The sequence below is a fragment of the Oncorhynchus nerka genome, unplaced genomic scaffold, assembly GCF_034236695.1.
Source record: "Oncorhynchus nerka isolate Pitt River unplaced genomic scaffold, Oner_Uvic_2.0 unplaced_scaffold_1801, whole genome shotgun sequence".
In the NCBI taxonomy this organism is placed as follows: Eukaryota; Metazoa; Chordata; class Actinopteri; order Salmoniformes; family Salmonidae; genus Oncorhynchus; species Oncorhynchus nerka.
In genome coordinates, this window is record NW_027039537.1 from 1 (window position 1) to 23,759 (window position 23,759).

The 23,759-nt window shown below is 41.5% G+C and overlaps 1 protein-coding gene and 1 pseudogene across 1 annotated transcript; both read right to left on the minus strand.

The window, feature by feature from the left end:
- Positions 1-2,406: 2,406 nt before the first annotated feature.
- LOC135567798 (uncharacterized) lies at positions 2,407-8,460 on the minus strand. The gene is made up of 5 exons (XM_065015016.1): positions 8,278-8,460; positions 7,813-7,910; positions 7,500-7,677; positions 3,735-3,832; positions 2,407-3,533 (listed from the first exon to the last, which is right to left on the minus strand). Exons 1-5 carry the CDS (start codon positions 8,411-8,413, stop codon positions 3,333-3,335), a joined length of 711 nt encoding a protein of 236 aa, XP_064871088.1. The 5' UTR covers positions 8,414-8,460; the 3' UTR covers positions 2,407-3,332.
- An 8,673-nt stretch (positions 8,461-17,133) lies between these two features.
- LOC135567797 (zinc finger protein 91-like) overlaps positions 17,134-23,759 on the minus strand; it is a 37,012-nt pseudogene continuing 30,386 nt past the window's right edge.

Here is a 23,759-nt window from a genome sequence, read left to right on the forward strand (position 1 = left end):
AGGCCAGTTAAATAAGGATTGTTAAGTGAAATGAGACATGGATTGTGTAGGAGTACCATTCAGAGGGTGAATTGGGAAGACTAAATATTTAAGTGCCTTTGAACGGGGTATGGTATTAGGTTCCAGGCGCACCGATTTGTGATTTCTTTTTCCAACTCAACAGTTTCCCATGTGTACCAAGAATGGTCCACCACCGTAACAGTGGCGGTCAGTGCCGTTTAAGATGAGGGAGGACCATTTTGTTTTTCATGGGCATGGCCTTATTTCTACTACAGCATGTTGGATGACTGTCATTCATATCCCATTCACCCTGTTCAACGTAACAGCGATAGGTCTAGGATACTACATTATACTCACATTTTCCCTATACCCATCATGAGGTAGCTACAACCTAGTCTATGAATGAAAGTTTACAACGTAGGTGCACACAGGTTGAGAGAATAATTTAAGGTGACAGATAGTGACACATTCAATACCACTCTCGCCTACTGATCTAGAATGTAATCATTAGTCCAGCAGTTGCAAACAAGAGTTTTTTAAAAACAAATTCAGGTATGTTTATCTCCGTTTTGTTCCGTTGAAGAAAGGTTTTTCAACAAAATCGTCAGAATGAATACACCCCTGATCATGTGTAAACACAGTTCACTTTAATTTCAGCCACGTTGTATTCCTTCTCTCCTCCTCTCACCTTTTCCCTTCGCTTCTGGACTTCAATGCACAACACATCAGCTGTATGTCACCAGGTGAAAAAAAAACTTTTCCAAAACCTCGTAGGTTTGTATTGAAGTCAAATTACTCAGAGGAGAAACGGAAACTCGCTGTTCTCCAGGCTACACCATGGTGCTACCCTACAGAATGCTGCTGAGGCTACTGTAGACCTTCATGTTTTAATCAATTATTTGGTGACGTGATTATATTTAATATAGTTTTATCACTCAGGAGGAGGGTCCTCCCCTTCCTCCTCTCAGGAGCCTGCCCTTCCCCCTCTCAGGAGCCTCCCCTTCCTCCTCTCAGGAGCCTCCACTTCTTCCTCTCAGGAGCCTCCCTTTCTCCTCTCAGGAGCCTCCCATTTCTCCTCTCAGGAGCCTCCCCTTTCTCCTCTGAGGAGCCTCCCCTTTCTCCTCTGAGGAGCCTCCCCTTCCTCCTCTGAGGAGCCTCCACTGCACCCAAAGGACATCCAGCCAATTGTGGGAAGCATTGGAGTCAACATGGGCCAGCATCCCTGTGGAACGCTTTCGACACCTTGTAGAGTCCATGCCCCGACGAATTGAGGCTGTTCTGAGGGGAAAAGAGGAGGGTCCAACTCCATATTAGGAAGTTGTTCCAAATGTTTGGTATAATCAGTGGATAAATCTGCCATTTAGCAGACACTTTTATCCAAAGGGATTTGCAGTCATGTGTGCAAACACTTATCATATGGGTGGTCCCAGGAATCAAACCCACTACCCTGGTTTTACAAGCACTATACTCCACCAACTGAGCTACAGGACCACAAGGAATGATCAAGGAATGACACAGATAAACACACACAGCCTGAGTTTCAAAAATATAATTGAATCAAAGACCGTAACATTGAAACTGACATACTCCATATTAGATGTAGTCCGATTCATCTGAATGGCCGATTAATTAGGGCCGATCTCAGGTTTGGTATTTTTGGGCGGCGATTTTGGAGATTTTTTTTTTACACCTTTATTGAATCTTTATTTAACTCGGCAAGTCAGTTAAGAACGCATTCTTATTTTCAATGACGGCCTTGGAACGGTGGGTTAACTGCCTTGTCCAGGGGCAGAACGCTAGATTTTCAGCTTGTCAGCTCGGGGGATCCTGCCTTGCAACCTTACAGTTAACTTGTCCAACGCACTAACCACCTGCCTCTCATTGCACTCCACGAGGAGCCTGCCTGTTACGCGAATGCAGTAGAAGCCAAGTTAACACCATCCAGTCCCTTCAGCTCCATTCAACCCCTCCCATCTGTCTCTAAACACCATCCAGTCCCTTCAGCTCCATTCAACCCCTCCCATCTGTCTCTTAACACCATTCAGCCCCACCCTTCAGCTCCATTCAACCCCTCCCATCTGTCTCTAAACACCATCCAGTCCCTTCAGCTCCATTCAACCCCTCCCATCTGTCTCTAAACACCATCCAGTCCCTTCAGCTCCATTCAACCCCTCCCATCTGTCTCTAAACACCATCCAGTCCCTTCAGCTCCATTCAACCCCTCCCATCTGTCTCTAAACACCATCCAGTCCCTTCAGCTCCATTCAACCCCTCCCATCTGTCTCTAAACACCATCCAGTCCCTTCAGCTCCATTCAACCCCTCCCATCTGTCTCTAAACACCATCCAGTCCCTTCAGCTCCATTCAACCCCTCCCATCTGTCTCTAAACACCATCCAGTCCCTTCAGCTCCATTCAACCCCTCCCATCTGTCTCTTAACATCCATATGGGATTCATATTTGCCATATATATTTTAACTGTGCTGTGATGCTTCACAAAAGTACTAAACTTTTCGATTCTCATAGTTTCTACAGATTGTAAATTAAAGATAAACATTTTTGTTAAAATAATTATAATATTGATTGAATAGGACTTTTCAAATGACCCAGTATTGCCAGTATTGCCATCTGCAGCGTTAGTTCTAGGTAAATGTTGCAATTCTTCAGCGATTCCTGGACATGTGACCAACAACGAGCTACATATGGACAGTACCAAAATAAATGATCTAATGACTGCCTCCTCGCAGCAAAATCTGCAGAGCTGGGAAGATTGTATCCCCATATATAACATTATATTGGTTGCAAGAATTTTGTATAATAATTGAAGCTTTGAATCCGGCGTCATTTTGCGTGTCAATTCATAAACAATGTGCCATGGAATCAGTACAATGAAAATCTCTTGCCAACTATTTTGACATTTATTTGGCACAGCTGTCAGTTGTTTGGTCCTTAAATGGAACTGGTAAACATTTCTATTTATCACAATTTGGTCCTTAATGCAGGGCCTTGTTCCTGTTCTACAGTCTAGTAAAGATAGGGGGGTTGACTGGGACAGGCAATGTAACATCCATAATGTTTTATGGAAAAGGTTTTTGTAAAACATGCACCTTACATCAGATCATCTTGAAACTTTCTCTCTAAATCTAACTTTCATCAAGGTTTTATATGGTCTATTGGTTTCTCTCTAAAACAAACTTACATCAAGGTTTTACATGTCAACTAACAGAACTGTCTACTGTGGTGAAAATACACCAGTCTATCTTCCTGTCAACAAACAGAACTCTGCTGGTTGTCCGGGTAACAGATTCCAGTGGGCAGATCTATTTAATTTGTTCAAACTAAATTACAGCACTTACTTTGATGAGTCAAATCTGATCCTTTCTTCTCTTCTCCTCCTCTCACAGTTCCACTCAGCCCCATTTTTTTCCTGCAGTCCACCTGCAGCACAGACAACCTCTTCATACCCAGCAGTAAGGTGCTACCGGGAGAGGCACGACACGGGGACTCCGGGAGGGAGGAAGGGCTAGCGTTGTCCTGGTAACCATAAAGAGGGGACACAGACATATATCATCATGGATGCTGATGTCACTGTTGTCATGAAGTGCTTTACAGAAACCCATCCCAGACCCAGAGAGAGCAAGCTGTATGCTAGACCAGACCAAGCTGTATGCTAGACCAGACCAAGCTGTATGCTAGGCCAGACCAAGCTGTATGCTAGACCAGACCAAGCTGTACCATGTTGTGTTCTGATCTGAAGAGACTCTTCTCTTCCTCGTCAGCTTCAGGATGTTGTTGAGGCTCCCCAGAGGATCCACCATAGTCATGTCTCTCTCCTGTGTGAACAAGAACATCAAACAGATGGTGAACTTATGACCATCAATTGCAATCACAGTCTTACAAGAGGCATGACTATGTCTAAGAAAAGGGCCTATAATGGCCACTTTCCTCATGATTTCTGAAAATATTGTTTGTGTTGCAAACGTAAAAGGGTCTTTCCACAAAAAGGGTGCCTTTTACGTCCCTTTGACAATTTAAGTAGAAATTATGCACCAATGTTGAATTCGAAAAGCCTGTTAGATGAAGTGCACTTTAATGTGGACTACATGGATATTTCAATAAATCTAATAATACAAGTCACAAAAATATATGTACAAATGACGGATAGCACCTTTAACAATTCATTGAGCACTGAACAACATTTTAAATTGTAGAACTTCAGTAGAATGCCCCTTTCAAACCCCACATTAGTTCAAGAAAAGCAGGTTTTGTGCCCGTTTTTAAGACAGTTCTCACTGGTCTTAATCGGATCTTCAGTTTCCTCCTCCTTTTTCACTCCCAAAACGTCTTCCTCCTCTTTTATTGAGATAGCCTCCTCTTCCTCTTTTACTCCAAAAGGTTCTTCCTCTCCTTTCAATGCGATAGCCTCCTCTTCCTCTTTTACTCCAAAAGGTTCATCCTCTACTTTTAATGCGATAGCCTCCTCTTCCTCTTTTACTCCAAAAGGTTCTTCCTCTACTTTCAATGCGACAGCCTCCTCTTCCTCTTTTACTCCAAAAGGTTCTTCCTCTACTTTCAATGCGATAGCCTCCTCTTCCTCCCTTTTCATCCTGAAAGCTTCTTCCTCTCCTTTCACCAGAGCTTCTTTCTCCGTCGAGTTTAGTGAGCTCATGTACCGGGCGATTAGCCTAGCGCAGTATAAATGTACCACATTACCTAATTTAACAAGCAATCTACGTTTCAATGAACTAGTAGATAGGTAAACATAATTGTGTTTAAAACACAGAGTAATATACACAAGATTTGTCTTAAACAAATCGAAGTTCAAATGTATGCAGATGATACAGTGATATATGTGCATGCAAAGAGCAAACAACAAGCTGCACAAGAACTCACTACTGTAATGGTCCAGGTTACAAAGTGGCTCAGTGACCCGTGTTTGCATCTCAATGTGAAAAAAACTGTTTGCATGTTCTTCACAAAGAGGGCAACAGATGCTACTGAGCCAGATGTCTATGTGTCAGGGGAGAAGCTCCAGGTGGTATCCGATTTTAAGTACCTTGGCATCATACTTGATTCCAACCTCTCTTTTAAAAAGCATGTGAAAAAGTTAATTCAAATAACTAAATTCAATCTAGCTAATTTCCGATTTATACGAAATTGTTTGACTACAGAGGTAGCAAAACTGTACTTCAAATCTATGATACTCCCCCACTTAACATACTGCTTGACTAGTTGGGCCCAAGCTTGCTGTACAACATTAAAACCTATTCAGTCTGTCTACAAACAGGCTCTCAAAGTGCTTGATAGGAAGCCCAATAGCCATCATCATTGTCACATCCTTAGAAAGCATGAGCTCTTGAGTTGGGAAAATCTTGTGCAATACACCGACGCATGTCTTGTATTCAAGATCCTTAATGGCCTGGCTCCCCCTCCACTCAATATTTTTGTTAAACAGAAAACCCAGACATATGGCAGCAGATCCACAAGGTCTGCCATGAGAGGTGACTGTATAGTTCCCTAAGGAAAAGCACCTTTAGTAAATCTGCATTCTCTGTGAGAGCTTCCCATGTCTGGAATACACTGCCATCAGACACACATAACTGCACCACATATCACACTTTCACAAAATGCTTGAAGACCTGGCTAAAGGTCAATCAGATTTGTGAACATGGTCCCTAGCTGTGTGTTGCCGCTTTCCATGTTGTCTGTTGTCTGTAGCTTGTGAGGTGTGGAAACACTTTGTTGCTTTTATGAATATTGTCTTGCTGCTTTTTGTTCTATGTTGCTCTGTCTGTGTGCTATGTCTTGCTTGTCCTATGTTGCTATGTCTTGCTTGTTCTATGGTGCTATTGTCTATATTGTAATTGTTTTTAATAACCTGCCCAGGGACTGCGGTTGAAAATTAGCCGGCTGGCTAAAACCGGCACTTTTACTGAAACGTTGATTAATGTGCACTGTCCCTGTAAAAATAAAATAAACTAAACGCTTCAATGTTTCGGTTTAATGTTCGCTAGTAAACCACCACGTTGGTTGAATCAGAAGCCTTTTGTCGATGTTGAAGAAGCCTCCTGTTCCGTCCACTAGATTATACGTCACGCAAGAAGCATCAACTGAAATATTCACATCGCCATCTGCTGACTGGAGTGGGTAACGCAGTTTGGAAAAATATGAATTACAATGTTTATTCTGGCAAGCAATGTCAAATGTCAAAGTCATTTAAAAACAACCAGATGTTATGTTTTCTCTTCCTTCTTACAGCCAATACTTTCCTCCAGGGCTGACCTGCCCATTAGGCAGGATTAGGTGACAGATTGAAGAGGGTGGCATATTCCTAGCTAAATTGACCAAGGCTTGCCAGGTGCACGGTGTTTCCTCCGACACATGGGTGCGGCTGGCTTCTGGGTTGGATGGGCGCTGTGTTCAGAAGCAGTGCGGCTTGGTTGGGTTGTGTATCGGAGGACGCAAGACTTTCGACCTTCGTCTCTCCCGAGCCCGTAGGGGAGTTGTAGCGATGAGACAAGATAGTAGCTACTAACAATTGGACACCACGAAATTGGGGAGAAAAAGGGGAGAAAATAAATAAATAAATAAAATGAAAAATTTACCAAGGTTCATCGCTAACAACACATAATAACACCTGCCCAAAAACAATGAAAAATTCTCTCACCCAGTGGCATATTTATGTGAGTGTTTGTGTTGCCACATGAAGCAGTGGCCACTTTGCAAAAGGTAACGTGGACAGATATGTCTCTACCTGTGTCGAGCACATGCCCCTTTACCCTTCCAGTCTCTAAAGTGCCCTGGTATAATTTGTATTCATTTTTTGTTATAGTTATTCTGAACTCTCTGCCTGAAAATCAACGTTAAATTTGCCTATGTGATTTGTATTTCCATTCAACTTTTTGAAGATTAAACAGCCAGGAAATGCCCCTGTCTGAGTGCATTTGTCTACCACGATGTGTAGCTGTTAGCGATGATGCTAATGACAACCATCTTCCGGTTGATGAAAAAGCTTTCCATTACCTTACATTACCATTACCTTGTAACTACCCTGGTAGGTTGATTGATAACCTGAACAAGGTTGCCGGCACTGGTTACAGTTTGAAGCTTTCTCTTGAGTGGGCAGCCTGATCACAGCTTTCCTCCAGTATTAGTTAATGAATTACCAAAGTCTTGAGTTTAGTTTGCCTGTTCTACAGTCTTGTAAAGATAGGGGCGTTGACTGGGACAGGCAATGTAACATCCATAATGTTTTAAGGAAAAGTTTTTGTAAAACAAGCACCTTACATTGGATCATCTTGAAACTTTCTCTCCAAAGCTAACTTTCATCAAGGATTTATATGGTCAATTGGTTTCTCTCTTTTCATTGGCAGAATCCTTTTTCAGTGTTATGATATTCATAACATCCATATACACCAGTCTATCTTCCTGTCAACTAACAGAACTCTGCTGGATGTCCTGGTAACAGACATCCAGTTCAAACTAAACTACAGCACTTACTTTGATGTGTCAAATCTGATCCTTTCTTCTCTTCTCCTCCTCTCACAGTCCCACTCAGCCCCGTTGTTTTCCTGCAGTCCACCAGCAGCACAGACAACCTCTTCATACCCAGCAGTAAGGTGCTACCGGGAGAGGCACGATACAGGGACTCCGGGAGGGAGGAAGGGCTAGTGTTGTCCTGGTAACCATAAAGAGGGGACACAGACATATATCATTATGGATGCTGATGTCACTGTTGTCATAAAGTGCCTTACAGAAACCCAGCCCAGACCCAGAGAGAGAAAGCTGTATGCTAGACCAGACCAAGCTGTACCATCTGGTGTTCTGATCTGGAGAGACTCTTCTCTGTCTCGTCAGCATCAGGATGTTGTTGAGGCTCCCCAGAGGATCCACAATAGTCATGTCTCTCTCCTGTTTGAACGAGAACATCAAACAGATGGTGAACTTATTACCATCATCAATTATTACTGTCTATTACAGTCATAGGGTCTTATCAGAGGCATTAATATCTCTAAATTAATTGGGTGCCTTTTGTGTCCCTTTGATATTTTAAGTATAAATTATGCTCCATTATTACATTTTGAAAGCCTGTTATATATAATTAAATCTCATTTAACAGTCCCAAAAATATGTAGCAATGGCAGATTGACCCTTTAACAATTTATATAGTACTGAACATCATATTGAAGTGAAGAACTTCAGTAGAATGCCCCTTAAAAACCACACATTAATTCAACAACTGCATAGTTTGTGCCCCTATTTTTAAGACAGTACTCACTGGTGTTAATCTGATATTCTGTCTCCTCCTCTTTCACTCCCAAAACGTCTTCCTCCTTCACCTTTACTGAGATAGAACCTTTTAGAGAAGAAGAGGATGCTTTCTCTTCTTTCCCTATAACAGCCTCCTCTTCCATTCTGAAAGGTTCTTTCTCTCCTTTCACTGTAATATCCTCCTCTTCGTCTTTCAGATGGTATCGAGACAATGTTAGCAGAGTGTTAATGCGAAATGCTGTAATATGTGCTTCTACAGCGTAATCTAACTAACAATTCCGGTGTAAGGGGATAAGGAATATGTACATAGGATATATGAATGAGTGATGGTACCAGAGCATCTTTCTCTCCTTTCACTAGTAATATTTACATCATTTCCTCTTCCCATTATTAAAGTCTTTCACGACAATGTTCAGCGCCAGAGCTTCTTTCTCTCCTTTCACTGTAATATCCTCCTCTTCATCTTTCACGACAATGTTCAGCGCCAGAGCTTCTTTCTCCGGACAGCAGACATCCACTTCTTTAGCAGGGGATGAGTAGTTTAATGAGCTCATGGTCAGGGATGTTAGCTAGCTAGTTAGCATTAGCGAATAGCCTAGTGCTAGGCTCAGTATCAATCTTTAACAAATTTGCAAATTGAACAAGCAAAATAGGTTCAAGTTAACTGAAATGTGTTTTAAACACTGCGATTAGCTAATGCACATTAACATGGCCTAAAACGTCAATCTTTCAGTTTTATGTTGGCTAGCAAGCTACCGACGTGGTTGAAAGAGTAGCCGCGTTGTTGTTCCTGAAGAATCGTCCCGTCCAGTTAATTATACGTCACGCAAGAAGAGTCAACTGAAAGATGATCATCGCCATCTGCTGACTGGAGTGGGTAACACAGGTTGGAAACAATAGTTACTACACTTATTGTATTGGAAAAAACGTCCTAATTATTTAACAATAAGCTGATACATTTTCTCTTCCTAATAATACGTTCCTGTACACAGACGTAGAAGCTCAATATGAAAATGTAGATGATTAATACATACTTATATGAATAGGTAGTGTGTTGATATACATTTTCTCTGTTAATTTTTCACATTCTTTTTTATCTACATGTGACCATACTATTCCCTTAAAGCCACGCTCTATAAGATACAAATCATCCTGTAAACAACAGAACAAATGCATCACATGCAAATAGCACTTGATTATCTGTAGTGCTATACACTGGGTAGACAAAACATTAAGAACACCTGCTCCTTCCATGACTTAGAAAGACTAGGTGAATCCAGGCTAAAGCTATGATCCCTTACTGATGTGACTAGTTAAATCCACTTCAATCCGTGTAGATTAAGGGGGGAGACAGGTTAAATAAGGATTTTTAAGCCTTGAGACATGAGACATGGATTGTGCATGTGTGCCATTTAGAGAGTTAATGGGGAAGACAAAATATTTAAGTTACTTTGCACGGGGTATGGTAGTAGGTGCCAGGTGCACCGGTTTGTGTCAAGAACTGCAACGCTGCTGGGTTTTTCAGCTCAACAGTTTCCCATGTGTACCAAGAGTGGTCCACCACCCAAACAGTGGTGGTTTGTGCCGTTTAAGATGAGGCAGGACGATTAGTTTTTTCATGAGCATGGCCTTAATTCTATTACAGCATATTGGACGACTGTCATTCATATTTCACTCACCCTGTTCAATGTAACAGCAATAGGTTTAGGCTACTACATGATACTCTAATTGTCCCTATACCCATCATGAGGTAGCAACCTAGCCTATGAATGAAAGTTTAGAATGTAGGTTCACACAGGTCGAGAGAACATTTTGCGATGACAGACAGTGACACATAGACAGACAGTGACACATTCAATACGGCCCTGCACACTCTCGCCTGCATCTAGCTGAAATAGAGATATCACTGGACATATTCAGGTATGTTTATCCCCGTTTTGTTCCATTTAAACGTTTGTCAACAGAATCGGTGGAATGAATACACCCCTTATCATGCATAAACACAGTTCACTTTCATTACAGACACGTTGTATTCCTTCTTGCATCTATGTGCTCTCCTCTTATCACCTTCTCCCTTTGTTTCTGTACTTCAATGCACAACACATCAGCTGTATGTGACCAGGAGAAAAAACCTTTCCAAGCCAAACCATATCATGACTGAAACACACAGCTTACATTGTTGTCACCATATTAGCTAAAATAACATCATAGTCAACAGAGCTAATAGAACTAACTCGTTAGTAAACCTGCTTCAATCATGCAGTAACGTTACAGTGTACAGTCAGTAAGCAGTTTAGCACTTACCTTGGCGGGTCCCAGTGGCAATAAATTAGTAAAACCAAAAGCTTGCCTTGACTTGGAAGAGTTCCAGTGTTGTGTTGGATAGTCATAGCCAGCTAGCTAACATAGCGTCCCTCTGTTTGAGCCAAGTGTTTGAGTAGACTAAACTAGATAGCTGCATTTGCTAGCTAAGTAAGTGAAACTGAAAGTGGAAAATAAATGATGAAATATCTCTCTCTCGCTTCTCCTTCATTTTGGAATAAAATAATTTGTTCAAAACTGTTCAACTATTGTATTTTTATCTCTTTTAGTCAACTACTCACCACATGTTTGCACTGCAGTGGTAGCTAGCTGTAGCTTATGCTTTCAGTACTAGATACATTCTCTGATCCTTTCATTGGTTGGACATCATGTCAGTTCATGCTGCAAGAGCTCTGATGGGTTGGAGGATGTCCTCCGGAAGTTGTCATAATAACTGTGTAAGTCTATGGAAGCCTTGAGAACCATAATCCTCCTAGGTTTTGTATTGAAGTCAATGTATCCAGAGGAGGATGCAAAATAGTATGTTTTAATAAATTATTTAGTGACGTGATTATATTTAGTATAGTTTTATATAAAAAGGACCACTTTTAAATATTTTACCTTTTTTATTTTTCTGGAAATAACTGAGGACGATGGTTCTCCCCTTCCTCCTCTGAGGCGACCCCACTGCACCCAAAGGACATCCAGCCAACTTGACCCAATTGTGGGAAGCATTGGAGTCAACATGGGCCAGCATCCCTGTGGAATGCTTTCGACACCTTGTAGAGTCCATGCCCCGACGAATTGAGGCTGTTCTGAGGTGAAAAGGGGAGGGTCCAACTCCATATTAGGAAGGTGTTCTAGATGTTTGGTATAATCAATGGATATATCTGCAATTTAGCAGACACTTTTATCCAAAGGGATTTGCAGTCATGTGTGCAAACACATTACATATGGGTGGTCCCAGGAATCAAACCCACTACCCTGGTTTAACAAGCACTATACTCCACCAACTGAGCTACAGGACCACAAGGAATGATCAAGGAATGACGCAGATAAACACACACAGCCTGAGTTTCAAAAATATAATTGAATCAAAGACCTTAACATTGAAACTGCATATTTAGTTACAATCAAATATTATTTGTCACATGCGCTGAATACAACAGGTGTAGATCTTAACGTGAAATGCTTACTGACAAGCCCTTAACCAACAACGTAGATAAGAAAAATAAGGGTTAAGAAAATATTCCCTCAATAAAAAGTTCAAAAAAGTAACACAATAAAAAACAATAACGAGGCAAAATACCAGTACAGAGTCAATGTGGAGGCTATATACAGGGGGTACCAGTACAGAGTCAATGTGGAGGCTATATACAGGGGGTACCAGTACAGAGTCAATGTGGAGGCTATATACAGGGGGTACCAGTACAGAGTCAATGTGGAGGCTATATACAGGGGGTACCAGTACAGAGTCAATGTGGAGGCTATATACAGGGGTACCAGTACAGAGTCAATGTGGAGGCTATATACAGGGGTACCAGTACAGAGTCAATGTGGAGGCTATATACAGGGGTACCAGTACAGAGTCAATGTGGAGGCTATATACAGGGGTACCAGTACAGAGTCAATGTGGAGGCTATATACAGGGGGTACTATCAATGTGGAGGCTATATACAGGGGTACCAGTACAGAGTCAATGTGGAGGCTATATACAGGGGGTACCAGTACAGAGTCAATGTGGAGGCTATATACAGGGGTACCAGTCAATGTGGAGGCTATACCAGAGTCAATGTGGAGGCTATATCAGGGGTACCAGTACAGAGTCAATGTGGAGGCTATATACAGGGGGTACCAGTACAGAGTCAATGTGGAGGCTAGGCCAGTACAGAGTCAATGTGGGGTACCAGTACAGAGTCAATGTGGAGGCTATATACCAGTACAGAGTCAATGTGGAGGGGGGTACCAGTACAGAGTCAATGTGGAGGCTATATACAGGGGGTACCAGTACAGAGTCAATGTGGAGGCTATATACAGGGGGTACCAGTACAGAGTCAATGTGGAGGCTATATACAGGGGTACCAGTACAGAGTCAATGTGGAGGCTATATACAGGGGGTACCAGTACAGAGTCAATGTGGAGGCTATATACAGGGGGTACCAGTACAGAGTCAATGTGGAGGCTATATACAGGGGGAGGCTACCAGTACAGAGTCAATGTGGAGGCTATATACAGGGGGTACCAGTACAGAGTCAATGTGGAGGCTATATACAGGGGGTACCAGTACAGAGTCAATGTGGAGGCTATATACAGGGGGTACCAGTACAGAGTCAATGTGGAGGCTATATACAGGGGGTACCAGTACAGAGTCAATGTGGAGGCTATATACAGGGGGTACCAGTACAGAGTCAATGTGGAGGCTATATACAGGGGGTACCAGTACAGAGTCAATGTGGAGGCTATATACAGGGGATACCAGTACAGAGTACCAGTACAGAGTCAATGTGGAGGCTATATACAGGGGGTACCAGTACAGAGTCAATGTGGAGGCTATATACAGGGGTACAGAGTAATGTGGAGGCCAGGGGGTACAGTACAGTCAATGTGGAGGCTATATACAGGGGGTACCAGTACAGAGTCAATGTGGAGGCTATATACAGTACAATGTGGAGGCTATATACTATATACAGAGTCAGGGGGTACTAGTACAGAGTCAATGTGGAGGCTATATACAGGGGGTACCAGTACAGAGTCAATGTGGAGGCTATATACATGAGGTACCAGTACAGAGTCAATGTGGAGACTATATAGAGGGATGTTTACATACACTTAGGTTGGAGTCATTAAAACTCAGTTTTCAACCACTCCACAAATGTCTTGTTAACAAACTATAGTTTTGGCAAGTCGGTTAGGACATCTACTTTGTGCATGACAAAAGTCATTTTTCCAACAATTGTTTACCAACAGATTATTTCACTTATAATTCACTGTATCACAATTCCAGTGGGTCAGAAGTTTACACACACTAAGTTGACTGCCTTTAAGTTTGGAATATTCCAGAAAATTATGTCATGGCTTTAGAAGCTTCTGATAGACTAATTGACATCATTTGAGTAAATTGGTGGTGTACCTGTGGATGTATTTCAAGGCCTACCTTCAAACTCAGTACCTCTTTGCTTGACATCATGTGAAAATCAAAAGAAATCACCCGAGACCACAGAAAAAGAATTGTAGACCTCCACAGGTCTGGTTCATCCTTTGGAGAAATTTCCAAATGTCTGAAGATACCATGTTCATCTTTACATACAATAGTATGCAAGTATAAACACCATGGGACCACACAGCCGTCATACCGCTCAGGAAGGAGACTTGTTCTGTCTCCTAGAGATTAACATACAGTGGGGCAAAAAAGTATTTAGTCAAATACTTATTTTCCACCATTATTTGCAAATAAATTCATTAAAAATCCTACAATATGAGTTTCTGGATTTTTTCCCTCATTTTGTCTGTCATAGTTGAAGTGTACCTATGATGACAATTACAGGCCTCTCTCCTTTTTTTAAGTGGGAGACCTTGCACAATTGGTGGCTGACTAAATACTTTTTTGCCCCACTGTACATTGGTGCGAAAAGTGCAAATCAATCCCAGAACAACAGCAAAGGACCTTGTGAAGATGTTGGAGGAAACAGGTACAAAAATATCTTTATCCACAGTAAAATGAGTCCTATATCAACATAACCTGAAAGGCCGCTCAGCAAGGAAGAAGCCACTGAAGAAGGGCCTTGGCTAGGGATGTATTCTTGTTTTGAATCCCAGCCACCGTAGGAGGCCTTTTGCCTTTTGGTTGGCTGCCGTTGTAAATAAGAATTTGTTCTTAACTGACTTGCCAAGTTAAATAAAGGTTCAATAATAAATAAATAAAATAAAAATAAAGTACAGAGAGATAATTGATGAAAACCTGCTCCAGAGCACTCAGGACCTCAGACTGGGGCAAAGGTTCACTTTCCAACAGAACAACAACCCTAAGCACACAGACAAGACAACGCAGAAGTGGCTTCGGGACAAGTCTCTGAATGTCCTTGTGTGGCCCAGCCAGAGCCTGGACTTGAACCCGATCGAACATCTCTGGAGAGACCTGAAAATAGCTGTGCAGCGACCTGACAGAGGTTGAGAGGATCTGCAGAGAAGAATGGGAAAAAATACAGGTGTGCCAAGCTTGTAGCGTCATACCCAAGAATACATGAGGCTGTAATCGCTGCCAAAGGTGCTTCAACAAAGTACAGAGTAAAGGGTCTGAATACTTATGTAAATGTTATTTTTCAGTTTTTAATTATAAAATACATTTGCAAACATTTCTAAAACCCTGTCTTTGCTTTGTCATTATGGGGTGTTGTGTGTAGATTGACGAGGAAAACATCCCAATTTAATCCATTTTAGATTAAGACGAACATAACAAAATGTGGAACAAGTCAAGAGGTCTGAATACCTCCCAAATGCGTTGTATGTAGACCAGAATATCAGGAACAGGCTGGATGTGAGAAGGAGGGTGGCATCTCACTGCCATTCAGCATTCAGGAAGTCAACTGAAAATGCCAATTCCCTTCTATGGTTTTCAATTATGAAGAGGTGGAATTGGAATTTGATTTACTTCCTGAATTTACTGGAATTGAATTGGAATTGACTCCAACCCTGGTTTTACTACAAAGCTGTCAGCTTCATCATTTAGTCAATCGATGTAATAATGCATAACGCTCACAGATGTGCTTGTTCTCATTCAGAGAACATTTTTTAGTTGAATAACAGAATAGAAGAAAAACATTTTATTATGCACCTGAATAACTTGGACATGGATTACCTGGTTGATTCTCTGCTCAACAACACTGACTGTGAATCAATCTGGTTGATTCTCTGCTCAACAACACTGATTGTGAATCAATCTGGTTGATTCTCTGCTCAAAAACACTGACTGTGAATCAATCTGGTTGATTCTCTGCTCAACAACACTGATTGTGAATCAATCTGGTTGATGCTCTGCTCAAAAACACTGACTGTGAATCAATCTGGTTGATTCTCTGCTCAACAACACTGACTGTGACTCAATCTGGTTGAATCTCTGCTCAACAACACTGACTGTGAATCAATCTGGTTGATTCTCTGCTCAAAAACACTGACTGTGAATCAATCTGGTTGATTCTCTGCTCAAAAACACTGACTGTGAATCAATCTGGTTGATTCTTCATCACCGTCACTGGAGTCTCTTCACTGTCTTGATCTTCATTCCTACAGCCTTCATCACCGTCCCTGGAGTCTCTTCACTGAGTAAGTAAAGATAGTATAAGAAACCTCTCCCATTCTACTTGTCTATTATCTTTGTTTAGAAATAGTCATTTGTGTGACCTACTGATTTTCCCTACAATTTATTTTAAGGATTTAGAAATATTGAAATGGTAGAATGAGGAATGTCAGAGTCTGGAATATAAATATATACAATTTGTTTAAAATGTATATGATGGTGTGTCTAGACATTATGGACCGTATATGAATATAAAAGGTGTGTACAGCAGTAGTTATATAGGATGAGCCTTGACTAGAATACAGGGTGGAGTACTGGGTGGTTGACGGCTAGTAACAGTGACTAAGTTCAGGGCAGGGTACTGGGCGGAGGCTGGCTAGAAGTGACTATTTGAACATTCCTATTGGACAGCCTTACCTATAGAGTAGCACCACCACCCATCAGCCCATTCTCTTCTTGATGTCAAAGCTGCAGTGTATTGTTGCTATAGGAGTTTATGATTAATAATCCTATTTACTTCAAGACACACTAAGATGTCACCATACTATTCATTTAAAGCCCCTCTGTCAGATATAAATCATCAGAGTGGGAAACCAACTGACATGGAAACAATGGAGCAAATGTATCACTATCAGAGGGGTGTATTATGACATCATATAGAACTACTCAGACATTCCAAATCAGGCTTCATCCACATCATGAAGGTAGATATTGATCCAACCATTTCAAAAGTAATGACCGGGTTGACGGAAACAGGATATGCCTGTACACTTTTATAAATGCTGACAGACGATTTGTTACTTCGTTTGACAATTTGTTTGTATATTTGTGTCAGTAAAAATGTCTAAGTGAGAAATGGCTGTGGAAACTCCTTAATGATAACAATCACATCTTAGTTAACTTGGAGTCACATGATATGTTGTGTGGTCCTCCCACTATGACTTGAGAAACCATGTAGTTTATTAGGCTACAGATGAAATAAGTTATGAACTTCACAGGGTGGTGAAAGTGCACGTGATGAGCTTGATGCTCCTTTCCAATACATTGAGGTTCTTATTCTGGTGACATGATGATCGATGCTTGGTTGCCATTTGACAAATAAGATAATAATCTCATCATTCGGGTAAAAACTTTTATTCAACCAGTGGGAGTGTTGTAAATGCCAACAGGAAAGTCGAAAGAGGAACTCTTCATTGAGACAATAATAAACAGCAATCTGTGGGAGAGTTGTGGTGGATATTATAAAATAAGGATCTGCTGGAGTCCAAGTCAAACCAAGATTCTTTATTTCTGAGCTCAGAGAGAATAACAGAGTTACACAGCGCAGTGTAGACAGTCTGAATTCCTGAAGCATTGAGTGATTAGCAAATATCTTTATAATTTCCTGTTCCTGGGCGGGACTTTATTCATACAAGGACACAGGTGCAAATTGGTTTGCAACACAGGATGATAGTCCCAAGAACAGGAGCTTATAATAGGACAGTTTCACAAGGTTAGTCACATACTCAGTTATGTGGACACACAAACAATTAACATTTTCATTTCATTAAATCATCAGTGGGCCAACAATGCAAATGTCAACAATGGAACTAATGCATCACATCCTAATATCAATTGATTATCTGTAGTGCTGGAGGAATGACACACCCAGATAAACACACAAAGAGTTTTAAAAAAGGACAGTTTAAAAGAAGGAACCTGATCTCCTTTATATTCAAACTGACAGACTCCATATTCCATTCATGTTTTCTAATAAAAACAAAGAAATATATGTTTGAGTATACCCTGTACCATTTAATTTCATATGGTAAAGACAGTTTAACACATTGTCAGTCAACAATATAAGACAACGGGAGCACTGTGTATGTTCTCTGATGAATTTTAAGTCAATGTGATGTGAAATATCAACATACACGCTAAGATAAGTAATTTCTCTCTCCTGTGTGGATTCTCTAATGACGTTTAAGTGACTTATGAGTAATATGTTTTCCCACAGTCTGAGCTTTTCTAAGCCTTCTCCTCTGTGTGCAGTCTAATGTGTTATTTCAGGCTTCCTAAATGGGCAAATGGTTTGCACCCTGGGAGGAGTGGTAAGGCTTCTCTCCTGTGTGTATTCTCTCATGTATTTTCAGGTGTCATTCTGTTGTTTCAGCTCCCCGAAAACACTTTCCACATTGGGAGCAGTGGTAAGGCTTCTCCCCTGTGTGTATTCTCTCATGTTGTTTCAGCTCCCCCGACTGGCTGAAACACCTTCCACATTGGGAGCAGTGGTAAGGCTTCTCCCCTGTGTGTATTCTCTCATGTTGTTTCAGGTGTCCACTCTGGTTGAAACACTTTCCACATTGGGAGCAGTGGTAAGGCTTCTCTCCTGTGTGTATTCTCTCATGTAGTTTCAGATCCCCCGAATGGTTGAAACACTTTCCACATTGGGAGCAGTGGTAAGGCTTCTCTCCTGTGTGTATTCTCTCAACAGATCTTGAAACACTTTCCACATTGGGAGCAGTGGTAAGGCTTCTCTCCTGTGTGTATTCTCTCATGTTGTTTCAGGTGTCCACTCTGGCTGAAACACTTTCCACATTGGGAGCAGTGGTAAGGCTTCTCTCCTGTGTGTATTCTCTCGTGTAGTTTCAGCGCCCCCAAATGGTTGAAACACTTTCCACATTGGGAGCAGTGGTAAGGCATCTCTCCTGTGTGTATTTTCTCATGTTTTTTCAGATATCCACTCTGGTTGAAAAACTTTCCACATTGGGAGCAGTGGTACGGCTTCTCTCCTGTGTGTATTCTCTCATGTTGTTTCAGGTATCCACTCTGGTTGAAACACTTTCCACACTGGGAGCAGTGGTAAGGCTTCTCCCCTGTGTGTATTCTCTTATGTGTTTTCAGTTGTGCTTTCTGTTTAAAACTCTTTTCACACTGGGAGCACTGGTGTCGTCTTGCTGGTTTGGACGTCCCTGGCTCTGGTTCCTCTGAGTCTGGTCTTTCTCCTGCCAAAGATAGTGTTATTTTTAAATAGAGACCCAAATGAAACCACATGATAAAAAAACCTTGCTACGAGGGTAAATCCTAAATCAGATCTCTCAATAACCTGAGGCCAGTTTTAACAATCTTAGTGTGATTTTAAAACAAATGTAGAGCTTCCTGGTAATTACTGCTATGTTTACATTACTTATTCATCCTGTTTTACAAGTCAGAACACAAAAACTAGACAGTTCTAGGACACTGAAGACACAGACGTCGCTGGATTCCAATTGAACAGGTGGTTCTAAATATATAACTTTCATAGCTGTATGATACAGAATGTGACCTACACACTTCCTTAAACATAAAATAACTAAAGAAGTAATTTTGTGTGGAAGTCCAAAACTAGTTTTTACGTTGCAGATACAAAGCACATCAGTAACATCTCCCCGTTGTTGAAAGGGTTCGACACATTGCTGTTTAATTGGACCAATTTCTTATTTAGACATTCACAGATTTTCAACATTTTGATTATCGCTGATGTCATATTTTGGGTAAATGTTCCTAAAACTGATAGTAACAACAAAAAACAAAAATATAAACGCAACATGTAAAGTGTTGGATGTTTCATGAGCTGAACAAAAAAGATTGCAGAATTTTTTACATCCCTGTTAGTCAACATTCATTCTTTGCCAAGATAATCCATCCACCTGACAGGTGAGGCATATCAAGAAGCTGATTGAACAGCTTGCTTATTACACAGGTGCACCTTGTGCTGGGGATAATAAAAGGCTACATCGAAAATGTGCAGTTTGTTCACACAACAATGCCACAGATCTCTGAGGGAGCGGGCAATTGGCATGCTGACTGCAGGAATGTCCACTGGAGCTGTTACGGAATTGAATGTACAGTACCAGTCAAAAGTTTGGACTCACCTACTCATTCAAGGGTTTTTCTTTATTTTTACTATTTTCTACATTGTAGAATAATAAAGACATCAAAATGATTAAAAAACACATGGAATCATGTAGTAACCACAAGTGTTAAATCAAAATATATATTTTATTCTTCAAAAGTTGCCACCCTTGCTTTCTCTCAAACAGCTTCACCTGGAATCCTTTTCCAACAGTCTTGTAGGCGTTCCCACATATGCTGAGAACTTGTAGGCCGCTTTCCCTTCACCTCTGCGATCCAACTCATCCCAAACCATCTTGATTTGGTTGAGGTCGGGGGATTGTGTAGGCCAGGTCATCTGATGCAGCACTCCATCACTCTCCTTCTTGGTAAAATAGCTCTTACACAGCCTGGAGGTGTGTTGGGTCATTGTCCTGTTGAAAATCAAATGACAGTGGGACTAAGCCCAAACCAGATGGGATGGCATATAGCTGTAGAATGCTGTGGAAGCCATGCTGGTTAAGTGTGACTTTGATTTATTTAGTCATGACACTGTCAACAGCAAAGCACCCGCACACCATCACATCTCCTCCTCCATGCTTCACGGTGGGAACCACACATGCGGAGAATCTGTTCATCTACTCTTCGTCTCACAAAGACATGACGCTCGGATCCAAAAATCTCAAATTTGGACTCATCAGACCCAAGGACAGATAACCACCGGTCTAATGTCCATTGCTCGTTTTTCTTGGCCCAAGCAAGTCTCTTCTTCTTATTGGTGTGCTTGAGTAGTGGTTTCTTTGCAGCAATTCAACCATGAAGGCCTGATTCACACAGTCTCCTCTGAACAGTTGATATTGAGATGTGTCTGTTCATTCAACTCTGTGAAGCATTTATTTGGGCAGCAATTTCTGAGGCTGGTAACTCTAATGAACTTATCCTCTGCAGCAGAAGTAACTCTGGCTCTCAATAAAATGCAAATTAATTACTTAAAAATCATTCAATGTGATTTTCTGGATTTTTGTTTTAGATCCCATCTCTCATGGTTGAAGCCTGCTATAGACCACCCTCTGCCCCCAGCTGTGCTCTGGACACCATATGTGAACTGATTGCCCCCCCATCTATCTTCGAGCTCGTGCTGCTAGGCGACCTAAACTGGAACATGCTTAACACCCCAGCCATCCTACAATCTAAACGTGATGCCCTCAATCTCACACAAATTATCAATGAACCTCCCCAAAGCCTTAAACACGGGCACCCTCATAGATATCATCCTAACCAACTTGCCCTCTTAATACAACTCTGCTGTTATCAACCAAGATCTCAGCGATCACTGCCTCATTGCCTGCATCCGTAATGGGTCAGCGGTCAAACGACCTCCATTCATCACTGTCAAACGCTCCCTGAAACACTTCAGCGAGTAGGCCTTTCTTATCGACCTGGCCGGGGTATCCTGGAAGGATATTGATCTCATCCCGTCAGTAGAGGATGCCTGGGTATTTTTTTTTAAATGCCTTCCTAACCATCTTAAATAAGCATGCCCCATTCAAGAAATTTAGAACCAGGAATAGATATAGCCCTTGGTTCTCCCCAGACCTGACTGCCCTTAACCAACACAAAAACATCCTATGGCGTTCTGCATTAGCATCGAACAGCCCCCGTGATATGCAGCTGTTCAGGGAAGCTAGAAACCATTATACACAGGCAGTTAGAAAAGCTAAGGTTAGCTTTTTCAAGCAGAAATTTGCTTCATGCAAAACTAACTCAAAAAAGTTCTGGGACACTAAAGTCCATGGAGAATAAGAACACCTCCTCGCTGCTGCCCACTGCACTGAAGATAGGAAACACTCTCACCACTGATAAATCCACCATAATTGCGAATTTCAATAAGCATTTTTCTATGGCTGGCCATGCTTTCCACCTGGCTACTCCTACCCCGGTCAACAGCACTGCACCCCCCACAGCAACTCGCCCAAGCCTTCCCCATTTCTCTTCCTCCCAAATCCAGTCAGCTGATGTTCTGACAGAGTGGCAAAATCTGGACCCCTACAAATCAACCCGGGCTAGACAATCTGGACCCTTTCTTTCTAAAATTATCTGCCGAAATTGTTGCCACCCCTATTACTAGCCTGTTCAACCTCTCTTTCGTGTCGTCTGAGATTCCCAAAGATTGGAAAGCAGCCCCCTCTTCAAAGGGGGGGACACTCTTGACCCAAACTGCTACAGACCTATATCTATCCTACCTTGCCTTTCTAAGGTCCATCCATTACCGACCATTTCGAATCTCACCATACCTTCTCTGCTATGCAACATCACAATGGTTGCTGTCCTGGCACCACACGACCAGGTCTCTGACCTCCTCCCTGTAGGCTTTGTTGTTGTTGTCAGTGATCAGGCCTGATGACACTGTTCAATGATGGCGTTGGAGTCGTGTCTGGCCATGCAGTCATGAGTGAACAGGGAGTACAGGAGGGGGCTGAGCATGTTATGGCTAGGGATTCCGCTAGCGGAACGTTGACAACATCCGGTGAAATTGCAGAGTGCAAAGTATTTTTTTATTTTTTTATTAGAAATATTTAACTTTCATGCATTCACAAGTGCAAAGGTTAACTTCTTGTTAATCTAGCCACCGTGTCAGATTTCAAAAAGGCTTTACGGCAAAAGCAAACCATGCGATTATCTGAGGACAGCACCCCATCAAACAAACACACGACAATCATATTTCAACCCACGACAATCATATTTCAACCCACCAGGCGCGACACAAACCTCAGAAATAACGATATAATTTGTGCCTTACCTTTGAAGAGCTTCTTCTGTTGGCACTCCAATGTCCCATAAACATCACAAATGGTCCTTTTCTTCGATTAATTCCGTCGTTATATCTCCAAAATGTCCATTTATTTGGCGCGTTTGATTTAAAAAAAACACTGGTTCCAACTCGCCCAGCATGACTACAAAATATCTAATACGATACCTGTAAATGCTGTCCAAACATTTCAAACAACTTTCCTAATCCAACTTTAGGTATTTTAAAACATAAATAATCGAGAAAATTTAAGATGGGATAAACTGTGTTCAATACCGGATAAAAACAACGTGAAGCGCGTGACCTGGAGCGCGCATCAAAACATTAGAGAGCACTAGGCTGGACCCTCGTTCTGAATAGCCGAACTTCTTCATTTCTCTAAAGAAAAACATCAACCAATTTCTAAAGACTGTTGACATCTAGTGGAAGCAATAGGAACTGCAACCAAGTGCCACAGAAAAGTGCCACAAAAAAACATTTGAAAACAGAGTCACCTCAACAACAAAAAATTCCTCCTGGATGGTTTGTCCTCGGGGTTTCACCTGCCAAATAAGTTATGATATACGCACAGACATTATTGTAACAGTTTTAGAAACTTTAGAGTGTTTTCTATCCAAACCTACCATATACCAATTATATGCATATCCTAGCTTCTGGGCAGGTAGCAGGTAGTTTACTTTGGGAACGCTTTTCATCCGGACGTGAAAATACTGCCCCCTATCCCAAACAGGTTATAAGGAATGAAATTCCACAACTTAACTTCTAAAAAGGCACACATGTTAATTTAAATGAATTCCCGGTGATTACCTCATGATGCTACAGTCCTCCTTTAAGACTCCATAAGGTTTCATCATTAGATGCTACAGTCCTCCTTTAAGACTCCATAATGCTTCATCATTAGCTGCTACAGTCCTGCTTTAAGACTCCATAATGCTTCAACATTAGCTGTTACAGTCCTCCTTTAAGTCTCCATAATGTTTAGAATGTGTCTGGAAGCGCTACTCTATCTATTCTATTCTCATCCTTTCGGTTTGAATAATATTTAAAAAATAATAATGTTATAATAGGTAATAACTAACTTTAATAACTAGGGTTAATACCTGCCTGGCGCACCAACAAAATATTTATTTAGCCCCCTCTAACAATACCGCTACAGAATTAGCATAGTAGGCCATGTAACTTAAACTGTAGTGACACCCAGCCCGTGAACGGGACCGTTATCATCATCTGACAC